Source organism: Eleutherodactylus coqui, chromosome 6 (genome assembly GCF_035609145.1).
Source record: "Eleutherodactylus coqui strain aEleCoq1 chromosome 6, aEleCoq1.hap1, whole genome shotgun sequence".
In the NCBI taxonomy this organism is placed as follows: Eukaryota; Metazoa; Chordata; class Amphibia; order Anura; family Eleutherodactylidae; genus Eleutherodactylus; species Eleutherodactylus coqui.
Genome location: NC_089842.1, coordinates 105,379,616 through 105,404,031, shown reverse-complemented (window position 1 = coordinate 105,404,031; position 24,416 = coordinate 105,379,616). Strand labels below are relative to the sequence as shown.

Genomic DNA, 24,416 nt, shown 5'->3' with positions numbered 1-24,416 from the left:
TGGATCCTAATGATACATATTAACCCTTTCCAATCCACTGTCTGACCTCTGAAGACATTATGATTTAAGGCTGTACAGCTTCGATGTTGGAAGACATCCGTCGGGGTTCTCTTACTGTATATTGCCAGCCTCTCTGCTGTCGGAGCCTATCCAACATGTCACCTCATGCAGTACTGGCTTTAGCCAGCATATAGCGCTGTTGTATAATGGCAAAAAAAGAGTAAGCCCCCTAGAAAACCAGAATACAAATTGGATTGGAAAGGGTTGATGCACAGTTTACATCAGACAGTAAGACAAGCATTTCGCGCATCTTTGTTTGTCCAAGACCAGAGGGTCACTTGAAGAAGGAATATAATATTGTAAAAGTTGTTAAAAAGGGGTTTGTCCAGGATTAGATAAAAGCGTCTTCATCTTTTCTTGAAATAGCACATGAACAGGGCTACAATACCAAACACAACCCTTGGGCAAGAATAGCGATAATTCTATTTAAAAATGGTGACTATTTCTTCTTACTCTTGAGAACTGCTTTAGAGTCAAAGCTTTTGGGCACAGAGCAATCACTCCGTACCCCCCAATGCCCCTATTTATTGACATCCATATTCTTTTGTTTGCATTTTAATTGATCACCATTTTTTTTCCTTACAGCTAAACCAGGGGATGAGCTGAAAGTGGAACAGGCTGTGAAGGACTTCAGATCATTAAGCTTGCCCATCATGAGGAACACCGGAGCTACATCCACATATATCTTCGCTTCACCTAATGAGAGGCCTGACCAGCCACCATTCAGGAGGGAGAGCTCGGACATCTTGGTACGTGAACTTACAGCCTATAAAAATTAAAAACTAGTAGAAGTACTCGGTTAATTCTATAGAGTTAGTTAAATGTCATGTGGCTTATAAGGACCTCTGGGCAATAAGCAACATTGGTCCTTTTAACTCCCACCCAAATCCTCTGAGCCAGAAGACCCTGCAAGAGCCAGAAACAAGTTCCATATCCTTGGCAAAGCTTAGAGATAGCCCTTCTATCTTCTGGAATCTGCCTAGGCTGTCGCTTCAACATCCTCCTGAGCACCGATCATGGTGCAGTTTCCATGTAGAGGGCTATAATATAGATGAAAGACTCTTTAATGCTGTTCAGAGGGCCTGCGAACTCTTCTAATGTTTTAGTAAATATGTGCATTTCTCATAAAGTAATAATTTTTGAGCATCTTTTCTTAGATCTTAGAGGAACTGTTGTATCATTCTATTGTTACTCTTCCTGGAGTTGTATCACTAGATTGTCAAATGGGCGTTACCATTCCTCCTGTCAGTAGGGTGTGTCCCTATACATTTGCAGTGACATGCCCTGTTGACAAGGGGAGTAGTATTTGACAAAGCCATGGTTGTCACCCAGCATTCCTATAAACCAATGTGGCAGTGCAATGGTTTCATTGAATTTTAATGACTTAACAATTCAAGGACTTATTTTATTGACAACTTTCTTTGTCATAGCTGGATATTTTGTGATATCCAGAGGTAGCAGTTGCACATAGACCAGGGGTGGCGAACCTATGGCACGCGTGCCAGAGGCGGCACGCAGAGCCCTCCCTGCTGGTACGCCCGGATGTCAGCCGCTCATTGTGTTAGTGAATACCGGCAGGGGCTGCGGCTCCCCTGCGGATATTCCCCCAGCTGCGCTGCTCACACTGTGACGTCAGTGCACAGCCGGGATCCTCCTCCCCCCTCCCCTGATGTCTCCTCTTAGGTTCCACAAGAGCAGGAAGAGGAGGGGTCCGGCAGCACACTGACATCAGTGTGCACCCGGGATCAGTGCTGAGCAGCAATGCCAAGCAGAGGAGAAGCGGAGCTTCCACGAGAAGGAGGGGGTATGTGGGTCTCGGGGGGCTGCTGTGGGATGCCACTATGATCCAAAAAGCAGTCAAAATCTGCACACTGTCTATTTTGAAGCGGTCCTGTCCTTTTTAGAACAACGGGGGGAAAATCAGGTGTCGTGATGAGCCCCGGCCCCTGACATGTTGGCACTTTGATTTAAATAAGTAGGTTTTGGGTTGCAGTTTGGGCACTCAGTCTCGAAAAGGTTCGCCATCACTGACCTAGACCTTGGTGTATGAGGTAGCCTAAAAGCCCCTATGCCATATAAGAAGCACAAGTATTATAAATGGCATATTATAATTGGGGGGATCCTGTTACACATTTTGTAATGGGGCCCAGGAGCTTCAAGTTTCAGCTCTCTCAGTATATGACTGTTTATGGTGTGAAGCCGCAGACTCAGTTGATCTGCAGTTTCCATTTCCCCTTGCTGATTTGTCTTATTTCCTGCTTTCTTGCTTCGAACAAATACTGACTTAAGCACAATGTTGCAGAGGACTCCTTTCCTATAGTTTTTCAATAAGGGACCTGTTGGAGCTGCTCCAGAATGACAGGAACTGGCCTGTTCCTGGGCTTGACAGTCACTTCAAAGAGCCTCTTGTAGTGCTGTCTAGCCAAGAAATATGTCAGGTTTCTTTGTCCTTGAACTTAAGCGTCTGTTTTTTTAACATTATTTTTACATTTTAGTAGATTTTTACTATTTGACAGCTGAAGTACTGCCGCCCTTTTTTGACAACCAGAGCAGAATACTATATGTAGTCTGCCAGGACTTCGAAGAAGTGTAGTATAAAATAGTATTAAACAGTTGATTTTCAATTTATTTAAAGTACTGGCTTAAAGGGGTTTTCCTGAACTTGGATATTGATGATAAGTGGGTGTTATTCCCAGCATGCCATGTGATCAGCTGTTCAAAGGGGCTACGGCCTCTTCATTGTATACCAGGCACAGAGCCATTTATTTCGTAGTGACTGTGCCTGTCGTTGTAGTTCAGCTCCATACCCTTGAATGGGACGGAGCTGCACAAAGGCCATGCAACCAATGAACATGGCATCACAGACCGAGGATGAGAGTTGCGTCCTCTTCAAATAGTGGATCTGCAGAGATGCCGGGAACTGGATCCCTGCTGATCTGATATTGATGACCAGTCCTCATTCAGAAGGCTATAATGCAGCACATATAAGCATCCATGTTACAGTAACTCAGTGTTTTCAAACCTTTTAAGTCTTTGGGCACCACCGGGAAACATTTTCTTATTGTAAAGCACCCCAATCAAAAAGAGGGAGTGGTCATAGGGCATAAGCGTGTGGCCTATCATGGCATATGATTTTACCTCTATTATTCCAGTGGCCCTATAGAAATAGCACCCCCTCTCAGTGGGCCCTGTAGTAATAATGCTCTCATTTTAGGCCCTTATCAGGTAAAATGCTCTACATTATTACGCAATTATTAAAAATACTCCATAATATTGTTCCCATCATTAAAAATGCTCCCTTTGTTACCCAGTAATTGATAATGCTGCCATTTGTTCACCATCAGTAATAATGATATCCCTTATTGTCTTGCCATTAATAGTGCTCCCCCTTGTTGCCCCGTCAGTAATGATAATGCTGCCCCTTGTAGCCCTCCATCAGTAAAAACACTGCCTCTTGCTTCCCAATCAGTGGTGATCCCCCTAGTTGCCCTGTCAGTAGTAATATTGCCCCCTGTAGCCCTCCATCAGTAAGAACACTCCCCCTTGTTGTCCCCATCAGCCATAGAGCTCGACCAGTCTCTCATGCTATGCAATTAAAAAAAACCTATTTGCTATCTAAGCGGTTCCGGTGGTCCTTCCTTCCACTTCAGTCCTTCCTGACTTCTAGGTTGCATGGTCACACGTGTCCAATTGGCCTCAGCAGGCACATACATACATGACCATGAAAACGGAACTCACGAAGGACCGGACCAGGAAAAAGGTGCAGGAGGTGAGTATACAGGTTTTTTTTTTACTTTATAGCTTCACTCGGCCACCTCATAAAGTTGAGGATTTAGGAAGATTCCTGTAGCAGTTGCTACTGCAGCGGTGGTTCCAGGTGGCTCCAGGATGTGGCTCCATCAGAATTTTACCAGTTTCCCTCCAATGACTGGTAGCCCCAAATTAACTGTAGAATAGATAGTTACAGGGTTGGCGAGCCATTAGGTAATGTTTAAGGCAATACACTGACCACATATAACTTCACTTAAAGGGGTTGTCCCGCGAAACAAAGTTGGGGTATATACTTCTGTATGGCCATATTAATGCACTTTGTAATGTACATTGTGCATTAAATATGAGCCATACAGAAGTTATTCACTTACCTGCTCCGTTGCTGGCGTCCCCGTCTCCATGGTGCCGTCTAATTTTCAGCGTCTAATCGCCCGATTAGACGCGCTTGCGCAGTCCGGTCTTCTGCCTTCTGAATGGGGCCGCTCGTGCCAGAGAGCTGCTCCTCGTAGCTCCGCCCCGTCACGTGTGCCGACTACAGCCAATCAGGAGGCTGGAATCGGCAATGGACCGCACAGAAGACCTGCGGTCCACCGAGGGTGAAGATCCCGGCGGTCATCTTCGCAAGGTAAGTAAGAAGTCACCGGAGCGCGGGGATTCGGGTAAGTACTATCTGTTGTTTTTTTTTTAACCCCTGCATTGGGTTTGTCTCGAGCCGAACGGGGGGGCTATTGAAAAAAAAAAACCCGTTTCGGCGCGGGACAACCCCTTTAAGGAAACAAAACTGGACAGTCACTACTCTCACAGATGAAACCGGGGTATAAGCGGGTGGTGGGAGTCCAAGATGATGTGATGGTTCTTTTCTTCGTAGACACTTTCAGACCAAACACTGGGTTGTCTAGAGTACTGCTAGTCTTCGGGGCCTGACAACAGTTTGCTTTGCACGCCATCTACTTTTATTTCTCTGTTTTCTTACGAGTTTCTTTCGTTGGCTCTCTTTCTCCCAGTCTTCCGGAAACTAAAATGCTCCACTCCCCCCTCATTCTTCCTTTTCCAGTCATGTTATGTCGTGTGACCTATGTGCTGCGTATTTGATGCCCGCTATGTTGTCCACCCCCACATCAGGGCATGCTCTACTTGAGCCATCAAACCTAGTTACTGCTCTCACCCACACCAATCATTCTTTTCAAAGACATTTTCATAGTCGTGAGCATAACACAGTAAAATGAACCAAATAACTGAACCTGTGGCATTACATCTCCTGTTAGACCTCCGCAACAACAATTCAGCAAGACGTCCTAAGTTCCGCAGCAGAAAGCTTTTCCGATGTGGAATTTAATCTCGCAGTTTTGAAGGATTTTAACATATGTGGAATTCAAAACCAATAGGGATAACATTGATGCAGAAATGTCCGCACAGACTAACCCTGCCCCGTGTGAAAGGTCACTTTATAGCTTTTTGGTCAATTAATAAAATGTTAATTGAATGAACAAAAGAGAAATCTAAATAAAATCAACATTGGTGTGACCGCCCTTTGCCTTTCACAGCAGCACCAATTCTTCTTGGTACACATGCACACAGTTTTTGAAGGAACTCGGCAGGGAGGTTGTTCCAGACATCTCGGACAACTAACCACAGATCTTCTGTGGATGTAGCTTGCTTAAATCCTTCTGTCTCATGTAATCCCAGACAGACTGGATGATGTTGGGATCAGGGCTCTGTGGGGCCATATCATCACTTCCAGGACTCCTTGTTGTTCTTCACGCTGAGGATGGTTTATAATGACATTGGCTACATGTTTAGGGTTGTTGTTCTACTGCAGAATAAATTTGGAGTCAATCAGCCTGGTTATACACAGCATTCTGTCCACATCTCGTTGTGGCAGGTTATACCGGTATGAAACCGTGATGAGCAGAAAATATTTCTATTTCCTTAAGACAGGAGAGATTAGATCTAATTACTGCCATATCTTCATGATTACATGAATGTTGGCATTTGTAGTAGCAGTGTCACATGTTTATTGCTCAGCAGTGCTCAGTACAAGGCTGTACCACTAGGCTGATTACAAAATAAATACAGAATTATGTCTTATTGCCCTGGGACTTTGTTCCACCATGTAGTTTATACAGAGTGGAGTTGGGAAACCTCCCTCTTGTGAATAAAGATTCACTAAACCTGAAGTCTAGCCCATGTTGTCTAGCTGTGCAGTTGGATGCAATCTATTATTCCCTGTTATCAGCCAAGTTAGGCTGGGGAGAGGCTGACTGTAGTGGCTGACAGGACATTCTGAAAAATCCTGTACCTTTTATCCCAGCTGTCTCTGGTGGTGGGATAAAAGGGCCTCGTGTGGTGCAGAGTCTTAAGGCATGAGTACATAGTCCTAAGCTCTCGCTCATGACCTGAAGGTTGCGGGTTCAATGCCCACATGGTTCAGGTAGCTGCTCAAGATCAACTCTTTCGAGTTCGGTAAAATGAATGCCCAACAAAAATTACCTAAAAGCGCTGCAAAATAAGTTGGTGCTATAGAAATAACAAGTCCCACTCCCCCTTCTTGGCTTTGACCATGAAAAATCACAGTTGTTCCATGATCCCTGACTGCTTCAACCCATCCAGATAGAATTTCTTTGGTTGGAGGGTCAGAGGGTGCCAGCGAGTTTGGGTAATGGTTGCTGTGTGGGATTAGGCATTGTTGTGTCTAAGACACCTTGGGTCAACGTTCCACGCCTTTTTGATTTCAATGCCTCTTTCAGTTTTTGCAGAAGTGTTGTGTAATCACAGCTGTGATAGTAGACCTTTTCGGAACATAGTCTACAAGCAGTATCCCATCTTTATCCCAGAAGACAAATGCAATCCGCCTTGGATGATGACTTCTGCATTCTGAACTTCTTTGGATGTGGGAAACCACTGTCTTTATCCTTTTGACTGCTCTTTTGCCTCAGGAACATACATAAAAATCCATGTCTCGTCCATCACCAGTCAAAACCGGAAAGCATCAACATCCTGCCAAAAACGCTGCAGAACTCCCGAGGAGGCTTGCACTCAGGCATGTTTTTGAACTGCTGACAAACATTTTAGGGCCCACTGGGCAGACACCTTCCTCATGCCCAGATGATTATGAATTATGGACTCAACTCTTTTTATGGAAATGTTCAGAGCCTCCACTATCCTCTTAGCAGAAATTTGCTGGTCTTCCAGAATCATGTCATAGATGGCATCTATGGTTTCTGGAACAGGCACCGCTTCAGATCTCCCAGAATAGTCTTCATCATTGGTGTTGAAGTGGCTGGTTTTAAATTTGGCAACCCAACTTTTCAGGGTGGAATATAAAGAGCACTTGTCACCTAATGTTTGCACCAAGTCACCATGAATGTTTTTGGCCAACATCGCTTTCAGAAACAAGAACTTCATCACTGCTTTACCGCAGATTCCACCATATTGTCTTCAAACCTGCATAATATAAGAACTGCATATGAAATCATTCCAAATGAAGATCGAAAAGCCAAGGACTTATCAGTTCCTCATAGTGGTCCTAAAGAGGCAACAGGGAGCAGATACTCCAAATGTTTTACACCCTTTAGGTCCAAATACAATTTGATTTGGGTGTGTTATATCCTATATCAGGATCGGGAGATGGCCTGTTGAAGTTTTGGACTTCGGCTCTGTTTTGGTTGTTATAGGTCCATAGTATAGACACCATTAGTTAGTGTTTCCCTTATCATCTGTTTATTTGAATGATGGTTATTAGGTTGGACATAAGCTACTAACCAGGATTGGTTTATTCAGTCTAAGCTGTAAAGTCTTTAATGTGTTTGCTGATCACTTTTCCAAGGACTCCTGAGTTGTAAGGAGCGTGCAGTAACATATTAATTAACAGAGAACATTTCAGCACCGTATGTTTGGAAGTAGAAAGCATCTAGAATCTTGCCTACACAGTAAAGTGTTTTTCCGTCCCCCTAGAATATAATAGGTTCACAATAATAAAAAAATATAGATGTTATTATATACTTATCTGTGCTGTGTGATCATAGGCCGCACTGCCAGTCATATTATATATATATATATATATATATATATATATATATATATATACACTTAAAGTCTATGTAAGTTTTAAAAGATTTTCAAAAGCAGCCCAGGTCCTCATCTGTTACTGCTTTGCTGCTGTTTGCACCCAGATTGAGCTCTATCAATTCAGTTTCCCATGTAGGTTTTTCTATTTTTCTGTGGCCCTGATTGCACTCCACTTATAGGTGGGGGCATGTCTTAAGCCAGCCACTCTGCCAGTACTGTACTAGTTGGGACTTCCTCTCCCACACTTCTCATGCTGCCATGCATAGCCCTGCTCCAATCAGTTGCAAGGCAGCAGCTGATTGTAGTGAGTAGCAGTGTCTCCATGTTCCTGTTATTAGAGAAGCCAAATGCCCAACGACAGGTAGTGGATTACAAAGGTGTTGGAAGAGAGACCCCTAGTGTCAGCCACTTTAAACTTTATTCTCAGTAGTAGCACATTTTTTTTAATGCAAGCATATTAAAAGATTGATGATCTACACACAGGCTATTAACTGAGCATACATTGGGTCAGAATGGTGATCTGAGCCCCAGGGTTACTATGGTCATAGGCTCCTCTGCTAACAGTCATGGGTATAATGCCTTTGGAAAAGCACAAAATATGTACTTAAAAACAAATAACCCACTCAGCGATCTTGCTTGAGCCTTCTACTATCTTCAAAATAGTTAGTTCCCCAATAACTGGACAACCGCATCCATAATAAGTGCCAGCGACTACGAAAGGGGGATAGGTGGGCAGGCGTGCTGCTTCCTCAGAGAAGGTCTTGACCCTGAGGGGAGTGCCTGATCAGTAGTCCTGATAAGCCCTCTGTCCACCTCTAACTGCTCCAACTCTTTTCCCGCCAAAACGAAACGCTCCAATTTTTATTGAGTGGTTCAGCTGATGCTTAATTAGCTAATTAAGCCACCTTCCCATCTCTCTCAAGCACCATCAGATGAAATAACCCTCACTACATCACTGCAGCTGCTCTTGAAATATGCTACGGATTTATGAGCTTGTAATACAGACGAATGTCCTCGCTCAACCTTCGGTCTATTGACTCGAATTGAAAGTATCATAGGTATCTATAATGCAGTGAGTTTGGGTCACTAAAGTTGTGGTCAGGCCTTGATACTTGTTCACATTACAAGGCTGTGTGAGTATGTTAAGAAGCCCTAGCAATGAGTTGTTATAGTTTAGGTAGCCCTATTCATTGGGTCAGAATGGTGATCTAAGCCCCACGGTTATAATGTTCATAGGTCCCTACCAACAGTCATGGGTTTGGTGCCTTTGGGATACCACTTTGGCTCACATTATTAAGACTGGCGTTTCATACCCAAGTCTAAAAAAAAAAAGTTGCCCTGGATCTTACTCGCAACCCCTGTCCCTGCCTACTTGCCTCCACTCCTGGCTAACCCGAGGCGGGCAACTGGGCGGCTGTCCCTACGCTATCTAGGGACTGAGAAGGATCCAGGCTGGCATACCTAGATGAAATGGGTAGACTACCGACAGGACAGGCAGATGAAAACAACCAACATGAAACAATACTGATAGTACTGAGGCAGATGGAACAACCTGGCAGATGGTAACAAAATAGCAGACAAGCTTACAGAGGCAGGAGACCTACAGATGCAGACTAGCTAGCAACCTGAGGGAAACCAATAACTGGCAGTGATTGCTGTCACTGCCAGACTTTTAAACAGAAGCCTCCGCCCAGAGGCAGAGAGTGGGAGATGGCCAACTTCCCATAGCACATCAAAAGGGAGCTCGTGCACGGCCGCTGCACTCCCAGGTGTAAGCACAGTGCTGCCAGGGCTATCAAGAGTGCGCACTGTGCCGCGAGCCACCAGCACCACGCCGAGCTGGCACCCGCGCCCCCGGCAGCCGGACTGCAAGTCGGGGGGACGCGCCCCGACTGCGGGACCCAGCATGCCGCCGCCTCGGGAGGAGCCACAACCGCCGCATGGTAACATGAGGCCCAAAGGGGCCACAGCACTTCATTTAGTGTAACATTTCTTTCATTGTTTACTAGGCTTAGTTTCGCAACTTTGGTAGTGGCTGTACCTGGTATTACAGCTTTGAGCTCCTCAGACCCAGTCAACTGGATGTAGCTGAACTGCAATACGAGGCACCAATGAAGGGGATGCTGGAGCACCGTGACACCTTCAGTCGACTGGAGTGTCAAGAGTCAGACTCCCACTGATCTGATATTGGTGACCTTCGCAACTGCTGAGGGAAGGAAAATGCCCAAAGAGGACAAATTCTGTACAAATTCTACTTTGTCATTATCCAGTATTACTGTACTGATATAGTACTGGGAAGTAGTTTAACAGTAAGGCCATAAACAGGTCTCCACAGAGATCACGATCAAAACACTTCTAATTGTGTTCCCAATATATCTGCCAGAAGATTCCTCCTGCATTAATATAGTATCAAAGGTGAATCATGTTCAAGAAGCCTTAGTCATTGCAATAAGTGCTACTTGACATGGTCACATCCCACAAACACTGAGGTTGGATTTACATTGCTAGAGCTGGAAATGTGAGCAGCTGTACGGACATGCTCCAAATCTGGTCAACTTTTGGAAAGTTTTTATGGCTAAATTCGGCTAATCCTTGACTTATTTTCACCGTGGTGAAGAGATTGATTTCCTTGGTCTCCTTTTGTTTTATATTTGCCTGGATCTAATACTAAGAGATGAAGGGTCTATGGACCAGGACGTGGTATGTGCATGAAGAAAAGTCCTACAATCTTGCTGGAGAGGGTTATCTGAAAAACTTCACGTCTCTTAATGATTGTCCCTCCGATGGAAGAGACGATGATATTGAGTTGGTGGTGGCTGCTGGTTTAGTGGCGGCAAGAATCCAGCTTTTTAATTCAAAATCTTCAGCCAAGAAAAAGACTCCCGATGGCGTTCAGTATGGATTTCCGTTAAACCAACCCCTAAAGAAGTCTTCATCTCTAGATAGAATATTAGACAAGAACACTGAGGTATAAAAGAAATTGGGTCAAGTTGTCTGTGGTTTCTAATGAATGCTTTGCATGGGCAGATCAAGTAGAGATCATATAAATAATCCTGTAATGATGCACCTTAAGCAAGCTTTGTGGACTTACCTGCCTTAAAGGGAAAGTAAGTAAATCATCAGAATCCACAATGTAAGCTGCGGCCGAAGGTTAAGCTTGTCAGTGGTGTTTTTGTAACATTGATTTTGGGCTTTAGTTTGTTTTAGTTGTGTATTAACCCTTTCCAATCCACTGTCTGACGTCTTAAGACATTCTGATTGAAGGCTGTACAGCCCTGATGTCAGAAGACATCCGGCAGGGTATTCTTACTGTATATTACTGGCTACTCTGTTGTCGGGGGGGGGGCCTCTCCAGCATGTCCCATACTACAGTACTGGCTCTAACCCGCAGATGGCGCCTTTGTATAATGGCAGAAAGAGAAAACCCCCTAGGAAACCCTGAATCCAAAATTGGATTACAAAGGGTTAAGCTCATGAATGACATAGTTGAAGAACTGGACTGCACCATGCTGAACGTGACTTTCTTAAAGTGAACCTTCCCTTTTTATATTTCTTTTGTGGAGCAAGAGGAAGGATGAATCAGAGTGTTTTCTTAATGTACTTAATTAAGATACAATGTTTTTTTTTAGTATGGAGCCCTAGAGTTCATGATAGCTGTGAAAATCCCAATTAATCCACTAGGGGGTCTGACACATGTGCAATTGTTTACGCCTCCTATTCAGGTCAATACAATTGTATATGAATCAGACACTGAAGCAGAGAAGTGAATCGTTATAGAAAGTTCTGTGGGGATGAGGTACGTCCCCTGACAAATGAGGGGGTTCCACTGGTGCGGGAACCCTGCAGTTCTTTTTTAAAGTAGACAGCTCAGTTAAGAAAATGTATTCTTTTATTGCAGGGAGCTCTCCTTTAGTATTGCCAAGGGTCGTGAGCGAATAAGGGCTCCCACCCACTGGCGTTTTTTTCTCCACTGCGATGCGATTCTAAAGTTAAAGTCTCGCATTGCAGTGCGGAAAAAATGCAGGCAGATATCCCAAAATCGCTGGGATATCGCTGCAACATCGCCAGTCTTTTCAATGGGGCCAGCGGCAGCAGCGCTAGCCCCATTGAAAAGATATGGAGAATGCTGCGGACTTCTGCCACAGCTGTGACAGACGTCACAGCTGTGGCTGGAGTTTCCTTCATCCCCGCGGGGATGAAGGAACCCTCTGTCACAGCTGTGACAGCTGTCACAGCTGTGGCAGAAGTCAGCAGCATGCTATCCCATTGCTTTCAATGGGATCGGCACTGCTGCCGATCCCATTGAAAGCAGTGGTTTCTGACAAACCCCGCAGAATGATTATCGGAGAAGGGCTTGAAATATAAGCCCTTCCCCGATAATCATAAAAAAAGCCAGCAGGAGGACGCGTCTGACAGCAGGAGAGGTAACTTTTTAATAATTTTTTTAACCACTTTTTTATGATTATCGGGGAAGGCCTTATATTTCAAGCCCTTCTCCGATAATCATTCTGCGGGGCTTTTCAGAAACCACTGCTTTCAATGGGATCGGCAGCAGTGCCGATCCCATTGAAAGCAATGGGATAGCATGCCGCGGACTTCTGCCACAGCGGGGACCGCAGGGATGAAGGAAACTCCAACCACAGCTGTAACAGCTGTCACAGCTGTAACAGCTGTCACAGCTGTAACAGCTGTCACAGCTGTGGCAGAAGTCCGCGGCATTCTCCTTATCTTTTCAATGGGGCTAGCGCTGCTGCCGCTGGCCCCATTGAAAAGACTGGCGCAGCGATATCGCTGCGATTTCTCGCACTGCTCTGCGAGAGTTTTCACTTACTCTCGCAGCGCAGTGGAGAAAAAAAACGCCAGTGGGTGGGAGCCCTAATTGGCTATCAATAACAACATTCTTTCATTACTCAATTTGAAGCTGAAGGGCCATCACTCTGCATCCACCTATCATAATGACATGCAATTAATTATACTGCTGTCATCTTATATATAATATAGTATTGTATAGGACCCTTTTGAGCAATAGGGTTGAGGTCGGATGGCAAACAGTGATCCCCCATAACTTTGTCCATGCCTGTTAGTTTATGCAAGTGATATAAAAGGGAGGTACAATTTGAGAATGGGTCCTATTTGGGCAATGACCACAGAGAGTAAGTTGGTGATAAATGCTGTTTTGAGTACAGTTGTTTCACATACCAGTGAGGGGGTAAAATGGAGATCACTGTACAAAAAGGCCTAACTGAAATTTTAATTTGCTGTCAGGTGAAATGCATCATGATTCCAAAGTTTGTCCCATGAAATTTCCATGTAGGCCGCCATAGACACCCTTGTTTTGTATATTGCTCCCTATTGTCCAAATTTTGTTTGCCAAGGTACGCTGGTGTTTACGGCTCATTAGGTGTTGATAAGATCTGATGTTGAAGCACTTTTGAACCTCAAGACTGTTTCGCATATCGTTTTCTAATGCTTTAGCATTCGTAAGCACACACTGGGATTTGTAGTTCTATAACACATGGAAGGAAATAGTATGTCTTGTTGGGAGCGATAGCCAAAGCAAAGTCTAGATTGTAAAAAGCACAAAAAGGGGACAATTGCTCATGGGCCTCCTCCGATATTGATCAGAGGTCCCTCTATAGCACAGCTCGGCTTTCGCGTGGTCTCATGAGCACAATAATGTGTGATCCATTCACCTTGATATACAAAGTGGCTTATTAGAGTAATGTAGTGTGAAGCTGATAATGGAGTCACTGAGGAGTATAGTCGTTTACTAGAGGATGAAGGAGCCAATGTTTCCCTTCACAATTGCTCTATAATGACTTGTACAAGGTCTAATGTGGGTAAAGGTTATCCATTGAGACAACAGCTGGTAATATATTGGCAAACACTTTGGCATATCTGCAATACTGGTTGCTGTGTACTTTTCTTAATTTTCAATCAATATGAGAATCCACTGGTCTGGAATGGAAAACATTTCTTTTTTTTTTCTCGTGCATAGGTATAAAAAAAAATGTTGTCTTTGAGTATTTGAAATAATCATATACGCATTAGATGCACGATGTATGGAGCTGTATGCTTCCTGCAGCAAATAAGCTAGAAGTGGGACAACTTTATTTATTCATGTGTTCACCTGTCTGAGACTTGGCAAGAACTCCATGGTAATCAATACATAAAGTATTTAGTAAATTAATGTAATCATTTGTAATTTTTCGTGATACTTTGACCACTAGGTGACACTATTCTTTCTCTTCACACATACGCTCAGCAATATTGGAAGTTCCAGGCCCAGCAAGCAGACCTCTATAATCAGGCATGTGTAGCACATCCTAGTGATAAATCTCTCTGGAGGGGGAAACCTTTTTAATTCTAGTCTATGAAGGAACCACAATCCTGATCATTGGCCCTGTAGGGATTGCAGGTGCACACTAGACTGTAATTATTTTCCCAGAAAGCTCAGTAGGGCATATATACATAGACTCGTGTTTTATATGCTGGTCAAAGTATGTACCAGCCTAAGTGGGACAAATGTAATGAGGGGTGTAAGCTTCTTAATATAGGAAACATTTATTGCATCTGGTGGCTCTTCCGTGCGTCAGACTGAAATCTGTGTCAGGAACGAACTGGCGTGGGTTTCAGCTATAATTTATATCTGTTTCTGGTGTAAATTATAGTCAGTCTGCTAAGCTGTGTGTAGACACGCCTAGTAATGCTAGCCCCTCCCCCTACTTAAAAATTTTAAAAAAATGCCTGGGCCTGGTAGAAACCTTCAAAAAGTTGCAGATTTGACACCTGCACCAAAATTGTGGCTTTTCGCACAAGAATTCTGACCCAAGAGGTTTAATGCATACACCCATATACCTCAACCGAATAATACTTAGATTATCATAGAATCATTGTGATGTCTAAGATAAGTCATACCAGCCAACAGTTATATTAGGTCTAGAGCCAACTAGAGAGAACGTCTTTCTCAAGATGCCTTCATTCGCTACAGCAGCACTTGTTAACCTATTATCATCTAATTTGCACCAAAATAGTGTCACAATGCCCTCTGCATTTCTCCTTCTTCCACCAGTGCAACCTCATCCAGTGACCTCCTCCTGGCTGCAGCCCTGACTCCATCAGCAAATTACACATCAGTGTTAGTTTTCACCAAAAATCTGGTTCACAGGAATTACGGAGGAGCAGGTTTTAGTGCAGCGTCTGAAAGCTCCTAGTGTCCTCCTATGTATTTCCTAGAAATCTTGACACCATCTTGTCAAACAGACAGGGCATGTTCAATGTCTACTGCAGTCTTCAACCATGGACATTAGAAGGATTGTGCAAAAGGTCATTTCTGGACCATAATTGGGACAAATATAAAGCTGAGAGGGCTACAGGTACAAGTTTATGTTGTACTTTGGGTCATAGTGGGCACCTCTGCTACCTCACCCTCTGCTGATTTTAGCAACATGCCAGTTATAATCCTCAAGTTATAGTCCTCCTAAGGACCCTGGTACCTTCCCACTTGGCCCAGTACTGACATCAACCCAAATCACGGTCCACCATTCCAGGATCTACCTCTGTAGCACACTCCTCTGACCATTTCCCTTTCACTTTTTTCCTGTGATTGTAGATAAGGAGCACCTGGTGTGGCATCATACAAACCCTAAGTTAAGGGAATAGGTCTAGGTCGGGTTCCCTTCTTTGTACAGACCTCAAAGTAATTGAATGTGTTTCTTCTATAGTATGTGCGCCCTTAGGTACACTTGAGTCTGCCAAGCATCCGCACAGCTGTTCGCCCCCCATTATGGTCATGTGATTTTCATATATTATTCACCTCTGGAAGAGATGATTCGCTAGAATGAGCGCAGTTTATCTTTTTTGTTTTTTTAGACTTTTCCTTTGTAGTATGGCTGGCATTCCAGGCCGAGTGACCTGTGCGTTCATCTTAAGTGTCCCCTTGTTTATATACATAACACTTCCAGAAAGGAATATAGCAAAGCTTCATCACAACACGGATCATATGTCCATTAGTGACAGAGACCATTAAACAAGGAATCACCAGGCTGCAATCAGATACTGATTTGTCATTTTCTTCTTAATGCAAAAGTGACAGGCCATGCTGAACCCCCCACCCCCACAGAAAACAAGTTCTGAGCTCTATAGGGCGTCTGTAGTAAAAAGTTGAAGTCTCCACCGCTGTAGTCATAATTCTTGCAACTGTTGAAAGTCTATTACTATTGTTATTAATATGCTTGATAAAAATGAAAGTCAGACAATGAGAACCGTAACCTTTAATTTTACCACATCTAATACACAATCAAAATTCATCATGAAGTCCAAGTTGAAGGATCATGGGCCCCTTGCAATCTCTATGCAGTCATGATACTCTTGAGGTTGGTCAACACATTGCATTTGACTATTGCATATGCTACATTTAAGCCATGTGGCTTCTACCTTATTGGTTTTTTTTTTGCCTTCTTCTGGATCAACATTGGGGGGAAATAGGATGAATTGGATGGACATAGGTCTTTTTTCAGCCTTACATGTTACTATGAGTATGAAGATGTAGGCTTGGGCCCCCAACAACCAACAGAATAAATGGGCCTCTGATTTTCCTAGAGCAACATGGCCTGTTCATTGCAGTATCCGCAGTATTGCCCATGCGCCTAGTGTTATGTAAATGGGGCTGAGCTGCAGTAGCAGACACAGCCACAAAGTTAAAAATGGCACTGCATCAGTTACTCCTAGTATGATAGAACATCAACAGTAAGTCCCGAAAAAAACGCTGTAAGAGGTAAAGAATGCTGGCCCTAAAGTACTACTCTAATGCCTAAATGGCCAGTCAAAGGGGTTACCGACAGAAAAAAAGTTCATGAGGAAGACAATGGTGTAAAATGTTAGAAAGGTCATATTCATGTTTCCGATGTCCTCCTCCCTCAAATGCAGCCACTCTGATCCTCATTTGTCAAATCTCAGAAGTGACTGCAGCAGCCATATGCCCACTCAGCCAATCACTGGACTCAGCGGTCATATGCCTTTCTTGCTCAGATACCCGCTGAGGCCAATGACTGACCAAATGATCACATGAGCGATGAGCAGCAAGTGACCAATGCAGTCACCTCTGAAACGCTAGAGGTCTTTGAAAAGGTTTTTTTTTCTATTTTACACCATTATCTGCCGCAAGTAATTTTTTAATAAAGTCGGAAAACCCCTTTAACCCCTGACCTGATGTCCAAAATATTTGCATAAATAGACACTAAACTCATAGTCTGTGTTATCTTTATTGACTTTGCATTGAAAGAAGTCTATTGTTCTCTGTTCTCAGCCAGGAAGAGAAACTGACTATCGTTTTTCAATTGGATGACTGACAGTGAGTCCATAAAATTCCCCTTCCCACATAAGTACTTTTTCTGACACTTCTCCAGTGCTGAAATCTTCCAGATACATTTACATACATGTGTGTGACTTACATCAGCCTCTCCCATCATAATACTGCTGCATTGTTATAGTAAACCGCCAACTTGCAAGTGCATTTTGTCACCATTTTGCATAAAATCAAATAGTATTTTGCTCCTTTTCTTCCATGGTGATGATGATGATGATGATAATGACAGTGTAATCTGTGCTGTATTATCTGAGCAGCTGCTTCCATGCAGAACCTTTTGTCTTCCAAATAATGATGTGAGAATGTGTACAGGGAAATCATTCAAGGGACGTGGAGAAGTGACAAAGCTTTGTGACGGTCTCTGTACAAGAATCCGGTAACGAACCATCTGTCTCATTGAGTTTAAGATGAGAGATAATGGTGCACATAGCAGACAGATGGGAAGATTTGGCAGGGGTGTCTTCTGCAGACTTTGAGAATAACATATGTATCATGTATTTGTGATGTCATCACTTCTGTTTGGAGGATCAATGATGTCAGAATTGTCCGATAGAACGTATATCAGGAGCGGAGTGATGTCATTGCTGAGGACAGTGATGTCACCACTGTAAAGCCATTCCTAAATAACAGTAATGTCACCTGGCCTCTTTGGAAAGTATGTGGAGGTGGAATTCCAATTAGTGCAGATAAAATGTGGCTGCTCGGCAGCTGACTTCATATGAATTATGTATTCTAAATGGAATAAACTGGGGTGACTCAGACTACTGTGGGCCTGTAGGTAGGACAGCCCAGTGGAAAACTGATGGACCGATGTAACTGAGCTGAATTTGTCATCTTCTAGTCTTTTGTTCAATATAACATTGACTGCAAAAGGCCAATGGATAGATATGCTGGGGTGTAATTTTAGAGCGTATAGAGATAGCAGTTGTACCCAGGCCTTGGTGTCTGAAGCAGCCCAAACGCTCCTCTGCCATATCACAAGAGACCAGCCTCATAGTAGGTGGCAAGCCCTGGACGGTAGCACATAAAGTCCCTACGGGTCTGTATAACAAACCCACTGTCCATTATATGCACTCCACTGTGCCACTACGTAGCAACCCACAATAGGGGCACAAAGCAGCCTCATTTATGGTCTCAGACTCCATTCTTGACTAGCCCCATATGGCACCACGCTCCAGCATCTATACTCATAACCAGGACCAAAACCGTGTACAATAGCATAACTAGAAGTTAACTGTTTAACTACCACGGAACCTGCAATTAAAACATGATTAATGTTTAGCAGGGGAAAACAGTGCAATAATGAACATAAGAATGATTAACATAAACAGTCCTAGTTGTGTCACTAGAAACACTGCAATCTAATAGCAGTGCACAGTCCGCACGTACACTATCCTACCAAAAGTAATTGGAAACTTTAGAAGGAATCAAAAATAGTATTATATGTGTAAATACTTAGTGGGGCTCCTTTGCCCCTAATGACATGGGATACTCTCTTTGACATACTTTCTACAAATGTCCGAAACACTTCAGCTCGTACTACCCTCCATTCATCCTGCAAGTCTGGCACGTTCTCACAAAGCAGATGTATCAGCCTGTCTTCAATGGCTCAAACAGTGTCATCATTGGACAGTTGAGCAATGAAAGAACGTTCTAGAGAGTGACAAATCAGGTGGACATACCTGGGTGTGGAGGAAGCCTGGAGGATGCCTTTTGCCTGAGTGTGTTGTGTGAAGTACAGCAGAGGTTACGTTATGGTCTGGGAAGGTGTTACCTGGCATGGTCTCAGTTCATTGGTTGTAGTGGCAAGAACCATGAACACAGAGGTGTACTCTGGGAATGGTGCGCAATACTTTCAAAAATGTCACAAATCCAATGCTGTTTTATATTGGTTTGATGATATGGATTTTCCACTATTGGACTGGCCTGCTAAGAGTCCTGACCTGAACCCTAGTAAATATCTTTGGGACAAACTGGAACGTCAAGTCAAGAAATATGAACAGCATCCATTTTCTTTGAGTGCCAGATGTTTGCAGGATGAATGGAGGGAAATATCTGCTGGAGTGTATCAGATGTTAGTAGAAATTATGCCACAGAGAGTATCCTATATCATTAGGGCCAAAGGAGCCCCACTAAGTATTAACACACGTAGATAAATATTACTTATGATTCTTGCTCAAGAGTCCAATTAGTTTTGGTAGGATATTGTACTTGATTTAGGGCTCTTTCACACGGGCATCAGCGTTTTTACATTCGCTCACTGGCGCTGTAATAATGCGTGAACGGGTGCACAAAACTAACTTTAGTGCTAAGCTCCAGCATCCTCTCCACCCCTTGTCGGCAGCCAGCAATGGGACGGAACTGGGTGGTAGCTTTCCAACTAGCTACGTCCCAGTCCTGCCCCCTCCCATTGCAAACAACTCTAAACTCCCTGCCACCTCCCCTCTCCGACAGCTGTCATTTGCTCCCATAGGAGTCTATGGCAGCGGCTGTATTCCGACCAGGTAGTTCCAGAACTATCTTTCCTGCCTGGCGCTATATTGGCTATCCGGGCTCTTTTACGCCATGGGCATACACCCATGTAATCTGCTGCGTTGGAATTCAATGCATTAAATTGTAGCGTGAAAATTGCGGTCGATATATGCATGTGAGAATAAGCCCTCAAGGGGTAAGTTTCATGGCTGCAGCACATACCCTTTTACATACCTACTTGTTCCATGCACTAGACTTTGCTGACGCTTAGTAATAGAGTCTGTGGGGAGCTTTTTAGACCACTGTTGTCTGTCCTATGCAATAAAGGTAAATGGTAGTCATGGTGACATCTGTTGCTAGAACTACTGATGTAATTGCACTAGAAGCTCTGATTATTGGGAGGGGGAGGATCATTTAAGTTAACTATTCAGACTCTGAAAATAAGCCATCTTCGATGAATCGTTTTGACACCAGATTAGGTCTGGATTATTTATGGAGTTGTTGCAGTATGCCTACCTTTACCTGCAGCTTACAGAGGTGAGGATTCAACAGACCAAGTCCAGCTGCTTACCATTACATGACCCAGCTAAACAAAGATTGCACATCCTTGTAGAATGGCCAGACGGAGCATGATTGACACGAAGGGTAAAAATAATTTACAGCCTAAACTGCTGTTTTAAGGGAGGCTTGTGAAGATTATGTGATGGCTGGTGGTAAAACAAACCATATGGGGGTCACTCATGCTGCACATGCCCTCCAGGCAGGGGGGGCTATAAGTTAAGGCCATGTTTGTCCTATGTCCCGGCTGCCTGCTCTGTTGGCTTCGGGAACAGACATCTGGAGCCCACAATGTTAAGGAACCAGCAATAAAAGCAGGAGCGTGAAACAGATTAGATCAGGGGTGTCAAAGCCATTGTCGCTGAGGGCACATGAGCCGTACAGCTGCCTGCGAAGAGCTGATTGCAATAGTGTAGTAAGCGCTTGTTCACATGAGCGTATCTGCGCTGCGTATTCCACGCACAATTGTTGCGTGCATAATACATAGTGAATAGAACCCATTGATTTTAATGGTTCAGGTCACATGGGCATATTTTTTTACACGATGAAATCACGTGAAAAAATACACAAACATCTCATCGCTGAAATTTTGCCGCAATAAAACACTGGCCGAAAATCGTGACCATCGGATGCATTGGATTCCAATGCATCAGTTCAGATGGGCGATTTTCCGGTGTGTAAAAACGGCTGGCTGGAAAAGATAGTGCATATGGTGGCCAGAAAAGATAGGTCTGTATTCCGGCTGGTCCCATAGACTCCTATGGGCGCCTATGAGAGCTGCCGGAAAAGGGAAGTGGGGGTGGAGTTTAGCAGCGGCTCTGCTACACTCCCTCTCCGCCCCTTGCTGGCTTTCGGCAAAGAGAGGGGACAGGACAGGGCGGGAGATTACAACACTAGCTCCCGCCCCCTTCCATTGTCGGCAGCTGGCGAGAGGGGGGAAGGGAGAGTTTAGCAGAGGTAAACTCTCTCTCCCTGCCCTAAGGTATTCTGGGCTGCGGTGTATACTCGCTGCACCCAAGCCGTCTGAACGGGCACTTAAACGGGAGATGCAGTCGTGACAGAAAATTGTAGTGCCCGTGTGAAGGAGTCCTCATTGTGTATTTGCGCACCATTTCAATGGGCCTATCTGCGTTCTTTTTTGCGTGCACAAATATGCAGTGTGGCCCCAGTAGTACGTGACCCCCATAATGGTCGCAGTAGTAATAGTGACCCCGATAGTGATCCCAGTAGTAATAGTGACCCCCACAAAAGGCTCTAGTAGTAACGGTGACCCCCATAGTGTCTCCGGCAGTAACACGAACCACCATACTGGCCGCAGTAGTAATAGTGACCCTCATAGTGGCTCCAGTAGTAATAGTGACCCCTATATTGACCCCAATAGTAATACTGCAGAGGGGAAAGCAAGTGATTTAAATGCAGGATACAAGTCATATAATGGCCAGAAATAGTGCTATACCTCATGTACATGGGACACCTGAAACAACAGGTACACTAGGCAGAATGAGCAAGTGTCATGTGTCATTATATGTTAATACTAGGCAAAAGAACCAATCTGCGATGTAAGGCAATAGAGGTGGATGATGTTGAGATTGCGTTTGGACGTGGCAATAGATATTCATAAAACACAAGTTCCATTGATAGAGAGACACAATGACGTGTGAAGGCTTCCTTCGCTGACATTAGCCTCATGTGAATTCAGGACACTATAGATGCCTGTGCCTGATAACATTAATGGTACATTTTACTTCACGAGGAGGGGGCATTGTAAGGGGCTGTTGTTTGGGGCATTTCATTATTCTTATAATTGAAGGTACTAATTGAGATTTCCAATACATCAGCAATCAACAACAGACGATTGATCCAGCAATGTATCGCAGAGACGCTTGTAGATTGTATCAATGTTATACAAATGGATACATTTAGTTTCACACACAGGTTTTGGGGAAAAACGCTGACGTTTTTATGTTAGTTTTTGGAGTCAAAGCCAGAAGTGGCTTTAGAAGGAATAGGAAATATAAAGGGAGGACTGATAGACTTATACTTCTCCTTCCTGCTGATTCCACTTCTGGCTTTGACTCCAAAAACTGTAGTGGCATTTTTCCAAAAAGGGGGTGTTCTTGCTTGAGACATCCACAAGATATGCCTTTAATGTCTGACAGGGAGAATAAGGGTTCCCAGACTCTTAAGGCCGTTTCACACTGAACGATATATCAGTCAAGAAATCGATCAAATGAACGATATTCAGTGTAAATGCGGCCGCTAAACGGATAAATTATCCACTTTTCGTTCACCATTCATTTTATGCGGGCATAAAAATCATTCTTGGCCCATTTACTGATGGTTTGGTTTAAATACCGATCGTTCTGATACACTAAGCGCTTTTTCACACAGGGAGCTACACGCACAAAATTAACACACGTAAAAATCACGCGGCTTTTAGAACCAATGAACGTTCCCATAGGAAACCATTGGTTCTAATAGCTGCATGTTTTTTACGCACGTGATTTTTGCGTGCCTAGTTTCCCGTGTGAAAGAGGCTTATACTGTGAATCACTAAATGAATTCTTTGACGAACGAGCCAACGATGTAAATACCTGTCTAATCCGGCTGCAGGAGCGTACTCTGACACCGTTTGCTCATTCAAACAAGAAATCGGTAGGTCTAATCAGACCCTTATTCCACCATGCAAGGTGGCTGTAGCCAGCCTATCAAAGTCTGTGAGAGGTAGGCCTCATTCACACAGGCATTGCATTTTTACGCTGGCTGCATCACTGTTAGAAAATGCATGATCAAGAAAAATCTGCGACCAAGTCGCAGCTAAACTTTGCTTTTTCTTGTCCATTCACGCAGAAGGGTGTGCTTCATGTGTGTGAACTGGCCCAGTGTGTGCCAGTATTTTGGCCCAGTGTGTGCCAGAATATTCCGCAGTATTTACAGTTTAAGGGCTCTTTCCCACGAGCGCATTTACGGCGACGCCGTTTTTATGTTTTCACGCCTACTCTGTATAAGCGCCTGAATGGGCTTTTTTCATGGCCAGCGTTTTCTCATCCGTTCACACGACTGCAAGCATTGTTTTTAGCGAAAAAAATACGCCACACCCCGGAAAACCCTCGCTCTGCCAAAATCCTCAGGACGCTGCAAAAATGCCTCCCCCCTCCCTTCTCTTTCCCTGCTCCCATAGGTGTCTATAGGACCCGCCGGCGTGTATTGGCCAAAACATAGTTCCAGAACTACGTTTTGGCTGAGCGTATATGCGCGGATGCATATATGTTCTTTTTTGGGCGCTGACGGCGTTTTTACGTGCCGTATATTCGCCCATGTGAACGGCTGCATTGGAAATCAATGCTTCACATAGGTACCGTAGATGCACCCAGGCGTGAAAACACTCCGTATATGCGCTCATGGGAATAAAGCCTAAGGGTTTATTCTGACGTGCGTATATCGGCTGGGTTTTCACGCCTGGCTGATATACGCTGTCTCTCTCTGCAGGAGAAGGCAGGCCAGGCCGGGAGCAGTGCACTGAGCACCCGCCCCCTCTCCGCCCTTCACCACTATTTGCAATAGGAGTGGGTGGAACTTAGCTCCGCCCCCGTCCCGCCTTTCCCATTGCAAACTGCTCCTGGCCTGCCTCCTCCCCCTGCAGAGAGGGACAGCATATATCGGCCGGCGTGAAAACTCGGCCGATATACGCACGTCTGAATAAGCCCTAAGCCATGTGGATGATATTTCAGAAATCTCCTTCATATGATTGCGAGAGTTTTCCGTGATGAATCCGCAGTGGTTTTAAAAAATTGATTTGTATTGAGCCACTCACACCAGCATTTTTTAAGAAAAATCAAAGCATGTACTATCTTGTTTATACGCCAAGATAGTGCATGTGGATTGACGGCACGCAGCAATTACATATGTCATTGTGTACTTGCTTCGTATCCGCGCAAGAGAGATTCGCATATGGCACGTTGGCTCACATGGTGGAGCTGAAATCCGGCACTGCTGTGTTACAAGGAGTCGCACAATCGGAGAGCTACTCGATCTCGGTGCTATAATTGACATGCCTCGGATCCAGACTCCGCTCCGTAGGTCTATTTCCACAGCAGATTTTTCCGCAGTATATGGAGTG

At 44.2% G+C, this 24,416-nt stretch overlaps 1 protein-coding gene across 4 annotated transcripts in view; it reads left to right on the top strand.

The window, feature by feature from the left end:
* The window catches only part of PLEKHG5 (pleckstrin homology and RhoGEF domain containing G5), a 207,386-nt gene that overhangs the window by 151,279 nt on the left and 31,691 nt on the right, over positions 1 to 24,416 (top strand). For 3 of the 4 annotated variants that reach the window (XM_066607336.1, XM_066607335.1, XM_066607338.1), the window contains one exon: positions 646 to 809. In XM_066607336.1, coding sequence (XP_066463433.1) covers positions 646 to 809 — 164 coding nt within the window. Of the gene's footprint in view, positions 1 to 645; positions 810 to 10,398; positions 10,868 to 24,416 lie in introns of those variants that run through there. The other variant, XM_066607337.1, reaches the window with a different exon arrangement.